The sequence below is a fragment of the Natrix helvetica genome (genome assembly GCF_964273705.1).
Source record: "Natrix helvetica genome assembly, chromosome: 1".
In the NCBI taxonomy this organism is placed as follows: Eukaryota; Metazoa; Chordata; class Lepidosauria; order Squamata; family Natricidae; genus Natrix; species Natrix helvetica.
In genome coordinates this window covers 75,101,270-75,117,680 of record NC_138548.1, presented here as the reverse complement: position 1 = coordinate 75,117,680, position 16,411 = coordinate 75,101,270, and the positions used below count along the sequence as shown (strand labels likewise).

The following is a 16,411-nucleotide window of genomic DNA, read 5'->3' as shown; positions in this document are numbered from 1 at the left end:
CAGTTTAAAATATAATTGGGTTTCATCAGCATACTATAATTGTATTGAATTTCGATTCAACAAGATCACAACTCTACGGAAATAATTTGATTGGAAAGTTAAAAGTATAAATATTAAAAATAAATCTAACTACTATAGACCAAATATATAACATCAAACAATCCTGTATTGCTCTTACAGAATTCAATCTGGGTTGATCACCAGTCGGTCACATTCCATTAGAGCAGGGGTGCCCAAACTTGGGAACTTTAAGACTTGTGGACTTCAACTCCCAGAATTCTGGGAGTTGAAGTCCACAAGTCTTAAAGTTCCCAAGTTTGGACACCCCTGCATTAGAGAGAAGTTCCCTGAGGATGGGCTCCAGCACAAGTGTGAAAGCTTGGAAGACTAAACCTCTGGTCCCAGTGATTGACTCAGATTAGATCCTGCAATAATTATCCTGAGACATGTATATTTGCCTTCATTCATGTATCAGTCTTGTCATTGCCAATAACATCCAAGTAAGGAAGAACAATTCACTTTCCTCTAGTCTGTCTTAAGCACTAAAGGTTTCCCTTCATGTTACAAACAACTTGGTAAATTTGGTAAACAAATGCAACAGGAAATAGTTCAGTCAGCACAATTTCAAGATGGAGGAGGAATAGTTAGCAGACGTGTTAAACTGAAAAAAAAGAGGGGGTTCTGGTTTTCTTTTATTTCTATTTTTGTTCAATCAGTTCCTTAGAGGAGTAGAGTGGATTTTCTCTATTCATCATTTCTATACACAGGTTTATAGGCCTGGAAATTTTTTTTCCAACATTTCTTCACATGCTATCCATCTGATGATGACGTAAGTGATCTCACAACTTTTAAATACTATTTTATGCCCAATATTCCTGAAAGTTACTGGCATTTCGTTCCAAATTTCCACTTACTATTGCTGGACTTCAGATCCCGGTGGATAATAGGAACAATTGCTTCCTCATGCAGATAGTTCATTCCTTCAGCAATCTGGACAGCCCAGTTAACCAGAATGTCTGGTGGGATCCTTTTACCAGACAGCACTCTATTTAATGAGCCTCCACGGGCAAACTCCATAATCAGGCAAAGGTTCGGCTCCTTTAGACATACACCTTTAAGGGCAATTATGTTGGGATGTTTTAGCATAGCAAAGAGCTTGGCTTCTTGTTGGACATTCTCAATGGCTTCACTGAGGACTTCATCTGGATCATAGCGAGCTGCCTTGACAGCAACTTCCTCTCCAAACCAAACTGCACGGTAGACTTTCCCAAAACCTCCAATGCCAATAATTTCCTCCAGAATAAGCTCTGAGAAGTCAATCTCCAGCACTAGGATACAAAATGAAAATGTCTAAGTTCCACAAAGATTACTTAAGACAGTAACTGCCATCAGCACCATTCATTTACTGACACGATTTAACCTTGACTTTTTAAGACAAAGGACTGCTGAAATACTTACCTAGTGGAAATATGATTCAGCTCATTTTGCACCCTTACCAAGGCTAGAAATACTCAGAAAAAATATATTAAATCAATATTGTGATTGTGTCTGAAAAGACGGATTTAATTTAAATCAAATATAACTAAATCATGGGTCAGAAAAACGCATTTTAATCATTAAAAATCACAATTTAAATTACTTCCCAGGAAGATGTTTTATATCATCATGTTCTAAGAAGACTGCAATATTGTGCCTGAGGAATGAAGATTTTATTATGGGTAAACATTTCATTTTAAAAGGTAGATGCATTCTTGCCAAACGTCCGGATCTTTAGTTAGTGCCTTAAGATCTATGGCTTCAATCTCAAACTTTTCAGTAATGACAATGCATGTTGTGGAATTCTGGGCACTGACATCCATCCAAATGAGGGAAAACAAGTTAAGGAAAACTGGATAATGCCTTAAGAAGCAATTGTTTATACTATTTTTTGTGACTCATTTTAATTAATACCCCTGCTTTAGAAGGCGAATGCAGTGGCAAAAGAGTCAAAGGTCACTCTTTTTCCATACTCACTGGTGTGAAAGAGGGGTCAAACAGCCATCTACAACATTAAGATTGAAGAACCCTCTCTCAAGAAAGGGGGAGGGATAAATCTCCTGTTTACAACACAGCTCTTTCAGCAGTTCCAAGAAAGTGTCATACCACTTTGCACTATTCAGGTGATCCCGAGGGCACAGATAAACCTCCAAGTGGCCTCAACAACTCTCACACACTGTGCTAGTGACCAGATGACTGTAAGATATATAAATCCTTCCATTCTTCACCATTCATTCAGAACTGAAGGAGCTTCTTGGATGAGAAGCAAAATATCTTCAAGCAAAAACAAAGAAAGCCCAGCTGCCTTTTGAAAAAGCACTTTTGCGTTTCCCCTTCCAACCTTTGCACTTATATTCATCATAGTCTCTTCTTCTTTTCCAGGTGTATTTCATTTCTCCAAATTCTGTATTACTTAATTTCTTTGATTTTGAAGGATGCTTGAAATGAGAGAGAGGTAGGAGCACATTCTTGGCTGCACTTTTACACCACCTGCAGAACTGATCAGGTCAGTTATCTTTCCTCTCCTCACTCTGCAATTAACATATGCTGATGTACCTTAATTAAAAGTTACTAATACATTTGCAAATATACCTTATAGCTAGGTTCTTTTTTAACTGTTACCTTAAACATTTTTTTACTTAAATCTACCTTCTATAAACATGTTTTTTGTTATAAGCTATTCTACAAAAAAGATCAATTTTCAGGAAAGAATGGACCAGCCATTCTTTCTTAGGTCAACCCAACTCACAGGAGTGTTTTGTGGAGAAATAAAGAGGTGGAAGGAGTATTAGATGAAGACAACAGTATTAAGAGCGGTCTATTTATATTTAACTTTTCCTCATTACAAAGGCTCAAGGCAGCTTACATTTTAAAGTCACAGTTGCATGTCTAGGTTACACAACTGTATTGTACTCCTTATGAGTATATCCTTGACAAACTTTGGCACACCTCTGGACAGAAGCCCAGTCATAACACGACAGAATCGTATCAGCTGCATTGGTTTTCAGTTTGCTTCCAATCTAAATTCAAAAGGCCACTTCTTACCTTCAAAATCTAAATACTTTAGTTGATACCTGAATTATTTTTTTCTGCACAAATGTACTCATATGTTAATGTCACCAGGATAGGCTACGCCATGTAAGATGGGATGGATGATTGGATGCTGATGACAATGAAGTTGAAATGAAGCAGCTTGCTGAGAGCTCAGATTTCCATGTAATACATGTGTGAACATCAGGAAGGGCAAGTTCATCCTACTGGTGATAAGGAAGACGTCTTATGGCATCATTTGTTTTGAGACATAGCATTATAAAATTTGTATACTGTTCTACTTTTCTGGCTGATAAATTACAATTAATACTGCAATTCCACCAAAAGAAGAATAGATCATTGATTTTCCATAAGAATTTTATAAACATGCAAATAATAAAGACTATAGACTGCTGTTCAAATTATGAACAGCATAAGTGGAGACTCTAGAAAGAGTGCAGAGAAGAGCAACAAAGATGATTAGGGGACTGGAGACTAAAACATATGAAGAACGGTTGCAGGAACTGGGTATGTTTAGCTTAAGAGAAAGAAGGACTAGGGGAGACATGATAGCATTGTTCCAATATCTCAGGGGTTGCCACAAAGAAGAGGGAGTCAAACTGTTCTCCAAGGCACCTGAGGGTAGAAGAAGAAGCAATGGGTGGAAACTAATCAAGGAGAGAAGCAACTTAGAACTGAGAAGAAATTTCCTGACAGTTAGAACAATTAATCAGTGGAACAGCTTGCATCCAGAAGTTGTGAATGCCCCAACACTGGAAGTCTTTAAGAAGATGTTGGATAGCCATTTGCCTGAAACAGTATAGGGTTTCCTGCCTAGGCAGGGGGTTGGACTAGAAGACCTCCAAGGTCCCTTCCAACTCTACTATTGTATTATGTATTGTATTATGTATTAACTTGTATTATGCTCTAAATAATTCCAAGGAAGTTTAAAAGCAGGTACAATTATTTATTTAATTAATTAGATTTATATAGCTCCATCTTATATACAAGACTTTGGGGGACCAATTATTAAAACAGGATAAAAACAGAATTAAAGTTATGGTATGAAATATAAACATATATAACATAAAATAGCCACTGAGAAACACATATCAAGTTTCCTTTTATATTGACATGCTGGAATCGAAAAATACCAATTTTAAGCAAAAGATCAATTTTGAAAAGTAAAAATAATTTAGGGTGCAATTTAAGATGATTAATGTACATATCATATCCTTGACAATGAAATATTGGGAAAATTGGCCAATAATTTTCCCAATAACTTTTACTGAACTGTTGTTACAATGACAAGGAGTCAAAACTCCACTTTTGAAAGCCAACAACACTCATCTTGTTCACCCCAATCTGAATTCTTGGAAAGCAGCATGATGACCAATTTGCTGAGAATAGAGAGTGATTTAGCCAAATTTAAAAGAGAATTAGACAAATTCACCTACAACTGACAATGAAGATATAAAAGTGATAAGTAGCTTCTGTCTTTAGAATCATCTATCTACAACAAAGGAACCATCAGTCAAGAAACATGCTGGTTGTATTAATATTAACCCCCAGAATTCTTAAAGAAGAAGGGCAGCATATTAGTTACTACAATACATGCAGTCTATCTAATGAAGAGCTTTCACTATTGAAATATCAATGAATAAAAGCAAAAAATAGGATTCTGAAAAACATTAGGAGTCTAAATAGTCATATGGGAATTTAATGTTAAAAAGCATTGAACTGGAAACATCTTTAGCAAGTGAAATAGTAAGTTAGGATCTTTAAGGTTAACTTAAAGTAGAAAAAAGAAACAAGAAGTTATAGTTCTGATTTCCCTATTTAAAAAGCTTAAGCATGCTCAAATTTCCTGCATATTCTTGATTAAGTGATTAAAAGGAGTGAAATTTTTCATTAGATTTAAATTTTTCATTTCATTTACTGCTGTTTTTAGTACTGTATCATAGGACATAAGGATACTTAAATTTTATGAACTGAAAATTGAGATTCTGAATTAATGGGTGCTGAATGGACAGCTCCTTTGGTGATAACAAAGCATTTGCTAGAATTCTCAACAGTAGTCTGAAGCTTATGATTTTGTAGATGAAAAAACTTTAAATGATTACCATAATTTATAAATTATACAGGAGTTTTAAAAAAGGTTAAGAAAAGAATGATATCCTGTACAAATATTTTCATGTAACAAAAAACAGGTAAATTCAAAGTTTAGTCTTTAAATTTTATTCGATATAAGTCATGAAGATGTTGTATCATTTATCATATTTTATTCTGTTTAGATCATGTGTGTGTGTGTAGGCATGTATATACTGTATATATACACACACAGAGAGAGGGAGATGTACATTTGGGAACATACAGACTTTACTTTCAGTGCCACAATTGTCTCAGCTATACAACATTGGTTTTTAAAAAGTCAATATAAAGAATGCCCCTTTGCAAAAGAATGAATGACAAAGGCTACTCAGTGCAATTGCATAAACATTTAGTCTAAAACTGGATTTATACCAAATCATCTCTGTATGGCTAAACTAAATTCTCCAGCTTTGATTATTTGACTGTGTTTTCTGTTGATTATATTACTAGGTTGGATATTTAAACTTCTGTAACTTCCTTGTGTAATAACAAAGAGTTGGCCACCAAATACTTATTTCTGAGTAGACTTTTGACTGTATTTCTGTGTATGAAAAGAACAACAAGATTATACTGCATCAGACAGTGTAGAAATATTGTTTAAATATAACCTAAAAAGGGTTTATGAAACTTAGCTTCTATTTTTTTTTAGATTATGCATTGTATTGTTTTTATCTGTTTTACTGTAAGCCATCCAAAGTCATCTATGTGAGGTGGATGTTATATAAATAAAAATCCTGTAGCTTAACTGTTGTCAATTGCAGTCAGGTCAATTTTACATATGTAATAACTGAATAGCTACAACTGAAAACAGATATCTTTGTATCATTGAAAAAGCTGCAAATAAGATTCTGTTTTTTTCCACAACACATTGCCAATTATAATGTTGCTACCAAATGGTCTCAAAGCAACACTATGCACACTTTTTCCTACAGAAAGGCAAAGTGCCAGGAAAGAAGACTCTTTTTTTGTTTATTGCTATTTTCTTTAGGGCAAAATGCATCTCAAAACCAAAAAGAGGCAGCAGTGTCAAAATTACTGTAGTTTCCTCTTTCAGATTATTTACTATTTCCTTTTAAAGTGGATATAGGTTTCCCATATATTGTATTTTTAATCTCTATTTTCCCCTGCAAATGTTTAAACTGTAAGAATGAAATGTTTTGCAAAATTAGAATTTGAAAAGGAAAGAAAAATGCCAAGTCTAGCATTCTCTTTCAAATATCTTGATTTTGGCAATAAGGTATAACAGTAATCCAAAAATATTGACTATTCCATACAAGACAAGCTAATGCTTTGTACTGAATTTTGAAGGGTTAACACGTTTCAGTTGTAGCCACTTGTTTACAAGGAAATACTAAAAAAGTAACCTGACATAAAACACCTTGGAGCAAAAATCCTGATGAAAAACATAAATGTCTTCTTCTGAAGTTTCTAAGCAGAGCAGGCAAAAAACTGAACTGTTCATGTGTTGAAGCAGTAAGATCAGAGGAATAAGAAGAGGAAATCAGAGAAGCTTTGACAGTTGGGACAAACCACTCAAACACAGGAAGCTTTATATCTTTGTAGTATGAACCACTGAAATGTTCCCAATGAATCAAATTAATGAATAGAGGGAAATCATCTTGCTAGTTTGTACCAAAATTGAGATTACACCTTTCATAATGACTTTAAAACAAATTACCTTTATTAAACAGCCACTAAAAAGCACATGGAACTGAACCAGGTTACTACTGAGATTTAAGAAAAACACATTGGGCATAAAGAGCGTGGAAGTTACAAAGGAGGAAAACAATGACCTATAACAGCACTAATGATGTTACTTAGTTTGGGTAATGAAACATCTGCAAGAAAACAACCAAGCTTAGAGACTACCAAGGTCCCTTCCAAAAACAACCCAATTTAACAAGAAATAAACTGCTGAAAAAGGTTTCTCTCCTGACACAATTACACTCCTGCACTGTTATCATTCTTTATTAAAGTAATATACTGTGCCCCTTGACACTCAGCAACACTGGTTGTTATTCTTGAGTGCAGAGTTTTCAGAGATGCAAATTATATAGGAAAACGTAATTAGGCTGAATTTATATGACCTAGTTTAAAGGACTGGTACATTGGATTATTTCATCTAAACTATAGAAGAAAAGGATGGGGAAGAATATGCAAATTTCCAAGTTTACTGGCGCTGAGATCAAGAAAGAGCAAAAGAGGTGAGGGGGGACGGCGGCGATAAACATCAATGGGATACAATATAGCCACACCCCTTCCTTAGATCCCTCCGGAAGTATGTGATTGTCTTCTGCAAAACGTAAGCAAGATCGCGTCTGTTGCAGTCTCATTAAGATGGGAGAAGAAGTGCCATCCCTGGACGAAGTTTCAAAGACACGAGTCAAGCCTGTCCCGTTCCTACCCAAGTGACGGGCATGCTGCCTACACGCAGGATCAAGTCTACCCCCTCCCCCTCCACAAACTTCTCCAGCACAAGGCAAACCTCTTGGGTCGTAGCGTTGACCGGCAAAGGGAGGGAGGGGGGATTCCCAGTGGTCGTCTGTATGGTCTTATGCAGTGAAAAGGCGCGCGTGCGCGTGGGGGGGGAGTATTCGGCCTCTTCCCCAGAAGCCCCCCCCCCCAACATTCAGCCCGGCGTTTAACAGCGCGGGCGTCTTCCTGAATCAACCCCCCAACATACACACAGACACACCGAACCCTCCTTTCTTACACTGGATGGCCGGACTAGCAGCCTGGAGATCCGATCTCCTCCCTTCCTGGAGGCGGAGGCGGCGTCCTCTACTGCTGCCCCCGCTGCTGGTCACGTAGTTGCTGGGGAAGATGCCGACGCGCTGGTCGATCTGGCCCGTCCACCAGCCTTCGTCACCGGATACCTGCGAGTCCCTGGAGAGCACCTGCACCACGTCGCCGGGGCGCAAGCTCAGCTCGTCCTCGCCGCACGCCTCGTACTCGAAGACGGCCGTCCAGAGGCCGGCTCCGTCGGCGCTATCGCCCGAGGCCGCGGCTTCCACCTTCGCCCAAGCGGGGCTGGCCGCCGCCGCCGCTCCCTCCCCTTCAGCCTCCCCCGGCAGCGGCGGCCGAAGGGGGCTGCGCGGGAAGAGGAGAGGCGGAGGAGGACGGGACGGCTCCTCCATTAGGGGGCAGGGCTGCCCGCGGGGAAAGCTGCCTATAGCTCATGCGGCTGCCGGCTCCCGATCAACCCTGGAGGGAACGCCGAGGCCGGAGCCTCGGCGGAGAAGAGACGCCGCCCAGCAGCCCCTCGACAGCCACATCGCGTTCCGCCGGCGCCGCCGACTGCACATCCTAACTAAGCCACCTGATTGACCTGGCAAGCTTGGAAGAGGGGAGGAGGGAGGAGCGTCTGAAAAACCCCGCCTCCCTGACCATCCCGGGGCTCCCATTCGCTGATACGGCAGTCCTTCAATCTCCTCCCTTACCTGATTGAAGATTGGCGGCGCCTTAACGGCATCCTGCCTCCTCGTTTAGCCTCTCCGCCCCGTTTCCCCCCCCCCCCTCCCTCAGCTGTCTCGCACGCGCTTTAAGTCGTCCTTCCTATTGGGCGGCTCCCTCAACGTTCCCTTGGATCGGATTGAGCGTCACTGGGGGAGCTCAAGGTTCTGTCGTTGCTAGGTGAGAAGGTTGCCTTTTGCCTTCGGCGCGGGTTCGCGCGCGTGGCAGCCGAGTTCGCTGCTTGGGAATGAATGGGCGCGGATCCTGGGAGGGAAACGGGTCTCCTTATTCTGAAGAGCGCTTCTTCGCTTACGCCTGACTAAATATTACAGGGTTCTCCGATTCTACTATGCTGTATAGCAGGGGTGTCCAAACTTGGGAACTTTAAGACTTGTGGACTTCAACTCCCAGAATTCCCCAGCCAGTATTCAAGTGCCAGTTGTGTCGGCTAGACGTGCAAAACGGTCCTTACGATGAGCATTCTTTTTCAAAGCAGCCTTTTGGCTCTATCGGTCCGGTAGTATTCGGAACTGTTGGCAACCAGGTGGCCACCTGCCTTTGAAAGAAACTAGTCACAAAATTGAGCTGGGGCTGCGTGCGACCACTCACATATGGATGGGAAGTCAAGTGACCTTTTTATGAGATAAAAACTCCTATCAGTGTATTTCCAAGGCCAATTTACAGTGCTGTAATTTAAAAGCAAAGTCTAAGTCACTATTAGTCTCTGGCTGCAATTCAAGTGTATGTACCGTCCCTAGGGGGGGGGGGGATTGTGAGGTATGTAACAAATGTAAATAGAGAAATGGATCCTAATAAAAGTGTGGGTTTTGGTTTGTTCAAATCAGTTTTCTGACTTCTGCTGGCATAGCTTTCCTAGCCAGCTATTTCAATATTCTTAAATGCAAGCAATATTGCTGCCTTGCTAATGCTTGCATGGCATTTCAAGCCAATGTAACAATTTGTTTCCTGAAGTAGGAAAATAATGGCTGAAATGTTCAAGTTCAGATCCTTTCAGTGGACCATTTTTTAAAGTTGCTAACTGTGTATTGTTAGCTTGTGAGTTACCATACTGTGTAAATTATGGGATACCTTTCATGTTGAACAAACCAACCACATACATGTTGATCAATAAATCATGATTAAGATCCCATGGCTTAGCATGTGGAATGAAGCAGTCACTTTCAAGTTTTGAACTAAATGGACAAGCCATTCACATAGCACAAGCCATAATTTGATTTAGAATAACACAAATAACTTTAAATTCCTGTGAGTTAGATGACTCACATTGTAGAGAAATGTGACTGAAAAACACAGAAAAACTGAACAATTCTGCTTGCATAGCACTAAATGAAAATTCAGGCACATATTATCTTTTAATTTTAATCCTATTGATTTTCATGATTAATTGTATTAATCTGGAAGAATCAATAAACAGTGGGTGAATGCATCAGTGGTTGACAAAACCAGAGAAACAAAATGAAATTGGAAACCCAAGACCCATTCAGCTATGGATGTAGTAATACTGTGGAGGTTTATTTAGATTAAATAAGTCTCAGCCAATTACATCAGTTTATTCATTTAATATTTAAATAAATGGATATCTAATTAAACTATTCCTGAAAGAAAACTGCACTTGTTTCCAACATACATGTATTGCAGCTTGATCCATGATTTATTAAACCATTGTTTACTGGATTAACTCCCAAACATTGACACACAGATTGATCAAAAAACAACTGTTCTTTCTGGCTTTGCATAACACACTGAGCCAGCAATTAACTACATTGTAGTTTAGTCTGTGCAACACAGTAATTATGTTTGCAAATTTTAGAAGTCACCTTTTATTCTTAAGTGCAAATATTTGGAGCTTTCCCATTCATTTTATAAAAACTATTCTATTAGTGATAGAATGTAATCAGATATCATCCAATATTTTAACAGTATATTTTGATTTTAATTCATGCTGGCTTCTATAATAGACTATGTCCAATGATTATTTCCACCAAAAGAAATTGCAACAATGAAAAAATATTTTTTCTGCCCCTGGCAACCTCCACACAGCAGGTTAAAGCAGCATATTTATCCTCTCTGTCTTATCCTGAGGTACAGCTGTGTATCTGCAATGTGCTGATGAAATCTATCCAAATGGATAAATGATGCTTCCCAGCAGCAGGACTGAATTCTGTGGTACTCATTCTATTCCAGAGTGGAGGATCAGATCGTGAGCTTGATCATTCTTTCCCTACAATTACACTATTTCTATTATATTCCAAATCTCTTAAAATCTAACCATATTCGTAAACTTAAGTATATTTCATATAGTTATTTAATATTTACAGTTAAATAAGAAATATTTACAGTTTAATACAGTTAAATCTCATAAAATCTAATCGCATTCATAAACCTATATTTCATATAGTTGTTTAATATTTAAAGTTTTGAAAAACATTATTGAGCATGATATTACGTTTTTCCTCTCATTGTAATACATTTGGGGGCTAAAGCAATTTGGATATCTTGTACTTTACAAAATATACTGTACCTTCCTTAACTCTAAGCAAAAAGAGGAAACGAACTTTTTCAGTTAATGTTTATAAAGAAAAACCTCAATTTAACAGACTATGTTGGGAATCCAAAATTTCATTACTTGTATAATTTCATAATTGATTTTTTTATATCTCTGTGGAAGAGCATGATGGCTTAGCGGTTAAAGACGCTGAACTCGTTGCTGGAAAGCTGACAGCCCAGGTTTGAGACCCAAGAGCCACATGATGGGGTGAGCTTCCATTACTTACCCCAGCTCCTGCCAAACTAGCAGTTCAAAAGCATGTAAATGCAAGTAAATAAATAGGTAAAAATAGGCAAAAACGTCAATGAGAATGTAATAGGGTTCCATGTGCCTCAGCATATAGTCATGCTGGCCACATGACCATGCACGTGTTTTTGGACAATGCTGGCTCCCTTGGCTAAGAAACAGATGAGCACCAGTGCCCTAGAGTGGGAAACAACTGAAAAGGAGAAATCTTTACCTTTATCTTTATAATTTCTGTAAATTAAATGTTGCAAACTGACACAAATGACAGATACAAATAGCTCTCAATAAGTCAGGGGTAGTCAACCTTTTTTATACCTACCGCCCACTTTTGTATCTCTGTTAGTAGTAAAATTTTCTAACCGCCCACCGGTTCCACAGTAATGATAATTTATAAAATAGGGAAGTAACTTTACTTTATAAAATTTATAAAGCAGAGGAACAGCAAACCCCTACCGCCCACCATGAAAGCTGGAACGCCCACTAGTGGGTGGTAGGGACCAGGTTGACTACCACTGGTCTAAGTATACAAATTGATACAAATGACATAAAATTACATCACTTGCCCAGTTTCCTGCATAAATAACGGGCTTTGTTAAATTGTGGGTGATGTCTAATGAAAAATTGGCTACTGCTCCCCAAATCTCCTAAACCCAGTACCATTAAACGAAGTGTTCAATTCGCCTTCTACTGAAAATAAAATGGCATTATCGGGATGTTTTTACAAATAAAACTTCAGGTTAGAATACTGCGCATCAGTTCCAATGTTTTCATTGTATTGTATTCAAACTCTGAATTAAAAAATCTTAGAAAGATTTGACAGGAATTTGATGATCAAATATCTCCACCTAATTTCTAGTAAAAGGTTATCAATCATGATTGGGCTTGGAACTATAATTTGTAAGCAAGATGAGCCTACAGCATATTTATAGTATTTTTTTTTAAATCAGCAATTATTTCCCTTCAACTAGATTAGTAAAAATATTGTACCAGGATTGAATGGAAAGCAATGACTCCAATGTTGTACGTGACCAAGAGAGGGCAGCACTGATTCACCAGAAGCTCTCCCTTTCTTTCACTTAAATTGGTGAAGAGTTGTTGGGGAAAAGCTTGTGTTGCTATTGTTTATGAAATGAAAGCTTGTAATGAGTATTCCCCAATATGCTTTAAGCAATTCACTACGAGACGGAAGTTTTAATTGCTCAAGGAATCCTGTCAGTTTAATTCACAATTGAATACAGGTAGTTTATGGTGATGACTGTGTTAATGCGATTACTAACATTTGGGCCAAGCTGGAAAGAACCAAGTTTGTGTGAACAAGGACAAGGTGAACTGTTACAGCAACCACCAAGTTTCACATGAGTAAGATTGATGAGCTGATAAAGAAGAGCTAAAAGGAAATCCCTGTCAAGCTTGGAATTTCACAGGAATATGAGTCACATTACTGAGTCCTTCAGTATTGGGAGATTGGTTCCTTTGCATGCTGATGATAGAGGTAAAAACTTGAAGAATTGAAATTTGCCAGCAATTGTTGTCATACTATGAGAAGGAAAGCAAGAAATTTCTTCAAAGCATCATAGCAACCAACAAACCCTGGGTCCATCATTATGATTCAAAAGCAAAAGAATATCATCACAAAGCTTCACTGCAAAAAATAAAAATGAAAAGCCATGCTTTGGTAGGAAAATTCATGATTACAATTTTTGGTGATGCAGATAGTGTTAATAGATTTTATAGAATTTGACACCACTAACAACTCATTGCTACATTGTAAACCTCAAAATCTGAAACAAGAACAGAAGTACAAAAATGAAATTACATTGAATTTCATCATCTTATCCTATTCAACATGTAGTCCAGACTTGGTGCCATGTTATTTTCCCATGATATAAGGAATACCTCTATGGGCATCTGACTCAAACGAAAAGGTAGAAATGACTGTCAGGAATCAATTGAAGAAACAAAATGTGGAGTTATTTGTGAGGGCTTCAAAAAGTTAAACATTAAAAATAAAAATATGGTTTTCTGCCTGGATGGTCTTCTGTAATGAGCCGAACGACAGAAAGAGGGAGTAGTGAGCTCCCTCCCATATTTGGGCATACCAGGGGTTATAACACAAACACACACACACACATGTATGTATGTATGTATGTATGATGTATGAATGTATGTATGTATGTATGTATCTATCTATCTATCTATCTATCTATCTATCTATGTAAATGAATGAGATGGTTATATGGAGTTAATGCAGGCAACAAAAGAGCTCCCTTTAAAAATGTTTTTGTTTCATTTATTGAAATAATAGAAACCCTAATCCTTTTAAAACTGAAATTATTGAAATGGAGACATTCAAGTCTCATAAAAAATAAACTACTTGATAAATCACTGCAGGGCATTCCTGCCTCAGCCTATTGATTAGTTATAGTCTGGCTTAAGTCCAGGGCATTTTAAGGTCCCCAGACCACATCTTTGGGTATCCCTGTCCAGCTTATATGAGTTCAATCAGAAAATAGAAATTAAATGTAAATAAGTGTATGCCATATACACAACTGCATTGCTTTTTGAAGATGGTTGCTTTTTTTCCAATTTATGTATATTGCTTACATGCAGACATCCCTGTGGACTTTACAGCCCTTTTGGTTCGGTTCTCCACAACTGTCCCAGTTTCTCATGTGAACCCTTGAAAAAATTAATTGTCCACACTTGATCTGGCTCAATAGCTGGACTGGCCTTCACTAAAATTTACTGCCAAGGAGACAATGCAAGAAACCTCACATTTCTAGTAATTGTCCAATATTTGCTTTTACGCATTCTTTCTAAACTCCGTAAAGTCACCTAAGTGAGATGGATAGTGTAGAAATTTGATAAACTAATAAATTGAAGTACAATTCTTTTAACCAGAAGTTTTCACCAATTTCCATTAAACTCTGTGTGTGATGACATAGAGAAAAGAAACACATAGCTGTCAGATTACTAAATGAAGATCACATGTTTTGACCTGGAAACCTAACCTAATTTTGATCAGCTTTGCAATGAGTTTTACTGATTCTCATCCATTGCCTTTCTCCCTATATCTCTGTTTCTCCATCAGACAGGTTATATTTATTTCTGAGCTCAAATCAAATAAAACTATATACCAATCAAAGCAAGGGATCTTTCTCTTATAAATGTCTTATTTTTAATATATCATTTATATTAGGTATCTTATGCTCCACTGACCTTTCTAAAACCTACCAGTTCATTTGGCATTACTTTCTCCAAGTGCGAATCTCCACATCTTTGTATTGTCAAGCATAATACAAAGTATAAATTTATTTATGTGAATAATGAATGAAATGGTTCAATAATTTATGTATTTCCCTTCATCTCACATTTTTGGAACAAATATATAAACTGATATATGTACCTGTCTGTAATCCAATCTTGTTTCATATCTGTTGACATAGAACTGTTAACTTCCTCTTTGTTTATAAAACTCAATGAGTATTTCTGTTTTATCTCCCTTTGGTGATTAAATGTCCTATTTGACAGCTAAAGAACTTTCCTTAAATGAGGATTGGATAAAATATTCCAAGAAACAGATCAACAGGAGCATAGATGAGCATAACTGTGTATGGAATATCCAGTAATTCTAATATATGATCTCATCATTTAATAGATTATAGCCAACTATAGTACATATTATACTGAGTAATGTCCTTTCTAAGCATTATTGCCATGCCATGTCCTGAATAGTAAATCCTGATCCACTTAAGTTCACATATGCCTAAAATTTAATTTCTACTTTGACAATTTCAAGATTTATTTTTCACACTTTTATATGTTATGTCCCTCTTTTAAACCTTGCAGCATTGGTGATTATATTAGCTTGTATCTAGCCTTATAATTATTTCCAGATTTACTTTTGCAAATTCTCAAATGACTAGAGGAATGCTTTAACTCTAGTCAAGCATAGGTTGTCTTTGGTAGCAATATAGAAAATAATGTGCTGGGTTTTTTCCAAAAAAACCAAATGGAAAAGGAGTTGTCCTGGTTTGATTTTCCTCATGCTGCCTGAGCCAATTCTTGGATGAATAGATGTTTAGGAAATGTTCACAAAATTTGTGCGAATTGTACAGATAAGTAATTTTACTGTAGATGCTGGGCCAGTGATGACAAACCTTTTCAGCACCGAGTGCCCAAACTGGGAATGTGCGTGCACCAGAGCACTGGAAACCCAAAGACCAGCTGGCCAGTGCGTGCATGCCTGTTTTTTGGCCATTTTTCAGGCTGTTTTTCGGCCCAAAAAACAACCTGAAAACGGCCCAAAAAAGACCTGGATCTGGGGCATTTTCAGGCTGTTTTCCGGTGCTCCAGCACTGCAAAGTCCAGCTGGCTGGCACGTGTGCCCACAGAGAGGGTTCTGCGTGCCACTTGTGGCACGCATGTCATTGTTCGTCATCACAGTACTAGGCAGACTTAATTATGTAAAAACAGTTCCCACAGAATTGAAAGATCTGTATATGCTGAGGTTTAAATCCAAGATTTTTTTTCTTTCCTACCGACGTGTTGTAACGGACAACACACACACACACACACATATATATAAAGCAGCACTAACACAAAATGGTTTTTTTGAAGATCGAATACAGCTTTGTCAGGACGCCGCGATGCAAGCGTGCAAATTGGGGGGGGGGGGGGTGTCTCGTTACTATGACACCAAGGGACGCTTTCGGCTTTCCTGTTCTCGCAAGGATTGGCAATCTCGCGAGAAGGGACGATGGGGCGTAATTTAATAACCCCTGGCCCCACCCACTACAAACTCACTCTCTTTTCACTTCAGTTCTTTGCCGGGTAGCTCTTCTCCAAAAGCCATTGACACTGGCATAGTATTGTCCCGCAGGACTTGTGGTTTAATCAGTGACCCACATCGCCCGATTTCATAGT

The 16,411-nt window shown here is 38.1% G+C and overlaps 1 protein-coding gene across 2 annotated transcripts in view; it reads right to left on the bottom strand.

Annotated features, from left to right (window-relative positions):
* MAP3K9 (mitogen-activated protein kinase kinase kinase 9) overlaps positions 1-8,492 on the bottom strand; it is a 49,787-nt gene extending 41,295 nt beyond the window's left edge. For both annotated transcript variants that reach the window (XM_081934975.1, XM_081934976.1), the window contains exons 1-2: positions 7,931-8,492; positions 915-1,328 (exon numbers count right to left, since the gene is read on the bottom strand). In XM_081934975.1, the coding sequence (XP_081791101.1) occupies positions 915-1,328; positions 7,931-8,354 (838 nt within the window). In that variant the 5' untranslated portion in view covers positions 8,355-8,492. The remainder of the gene's footprint in view (positions 1-914; positions 1,329-7,930) is intronic.
* Between the last annotated feature and the right edge of the window lie 7,919 nt (positions 8,493-16,411).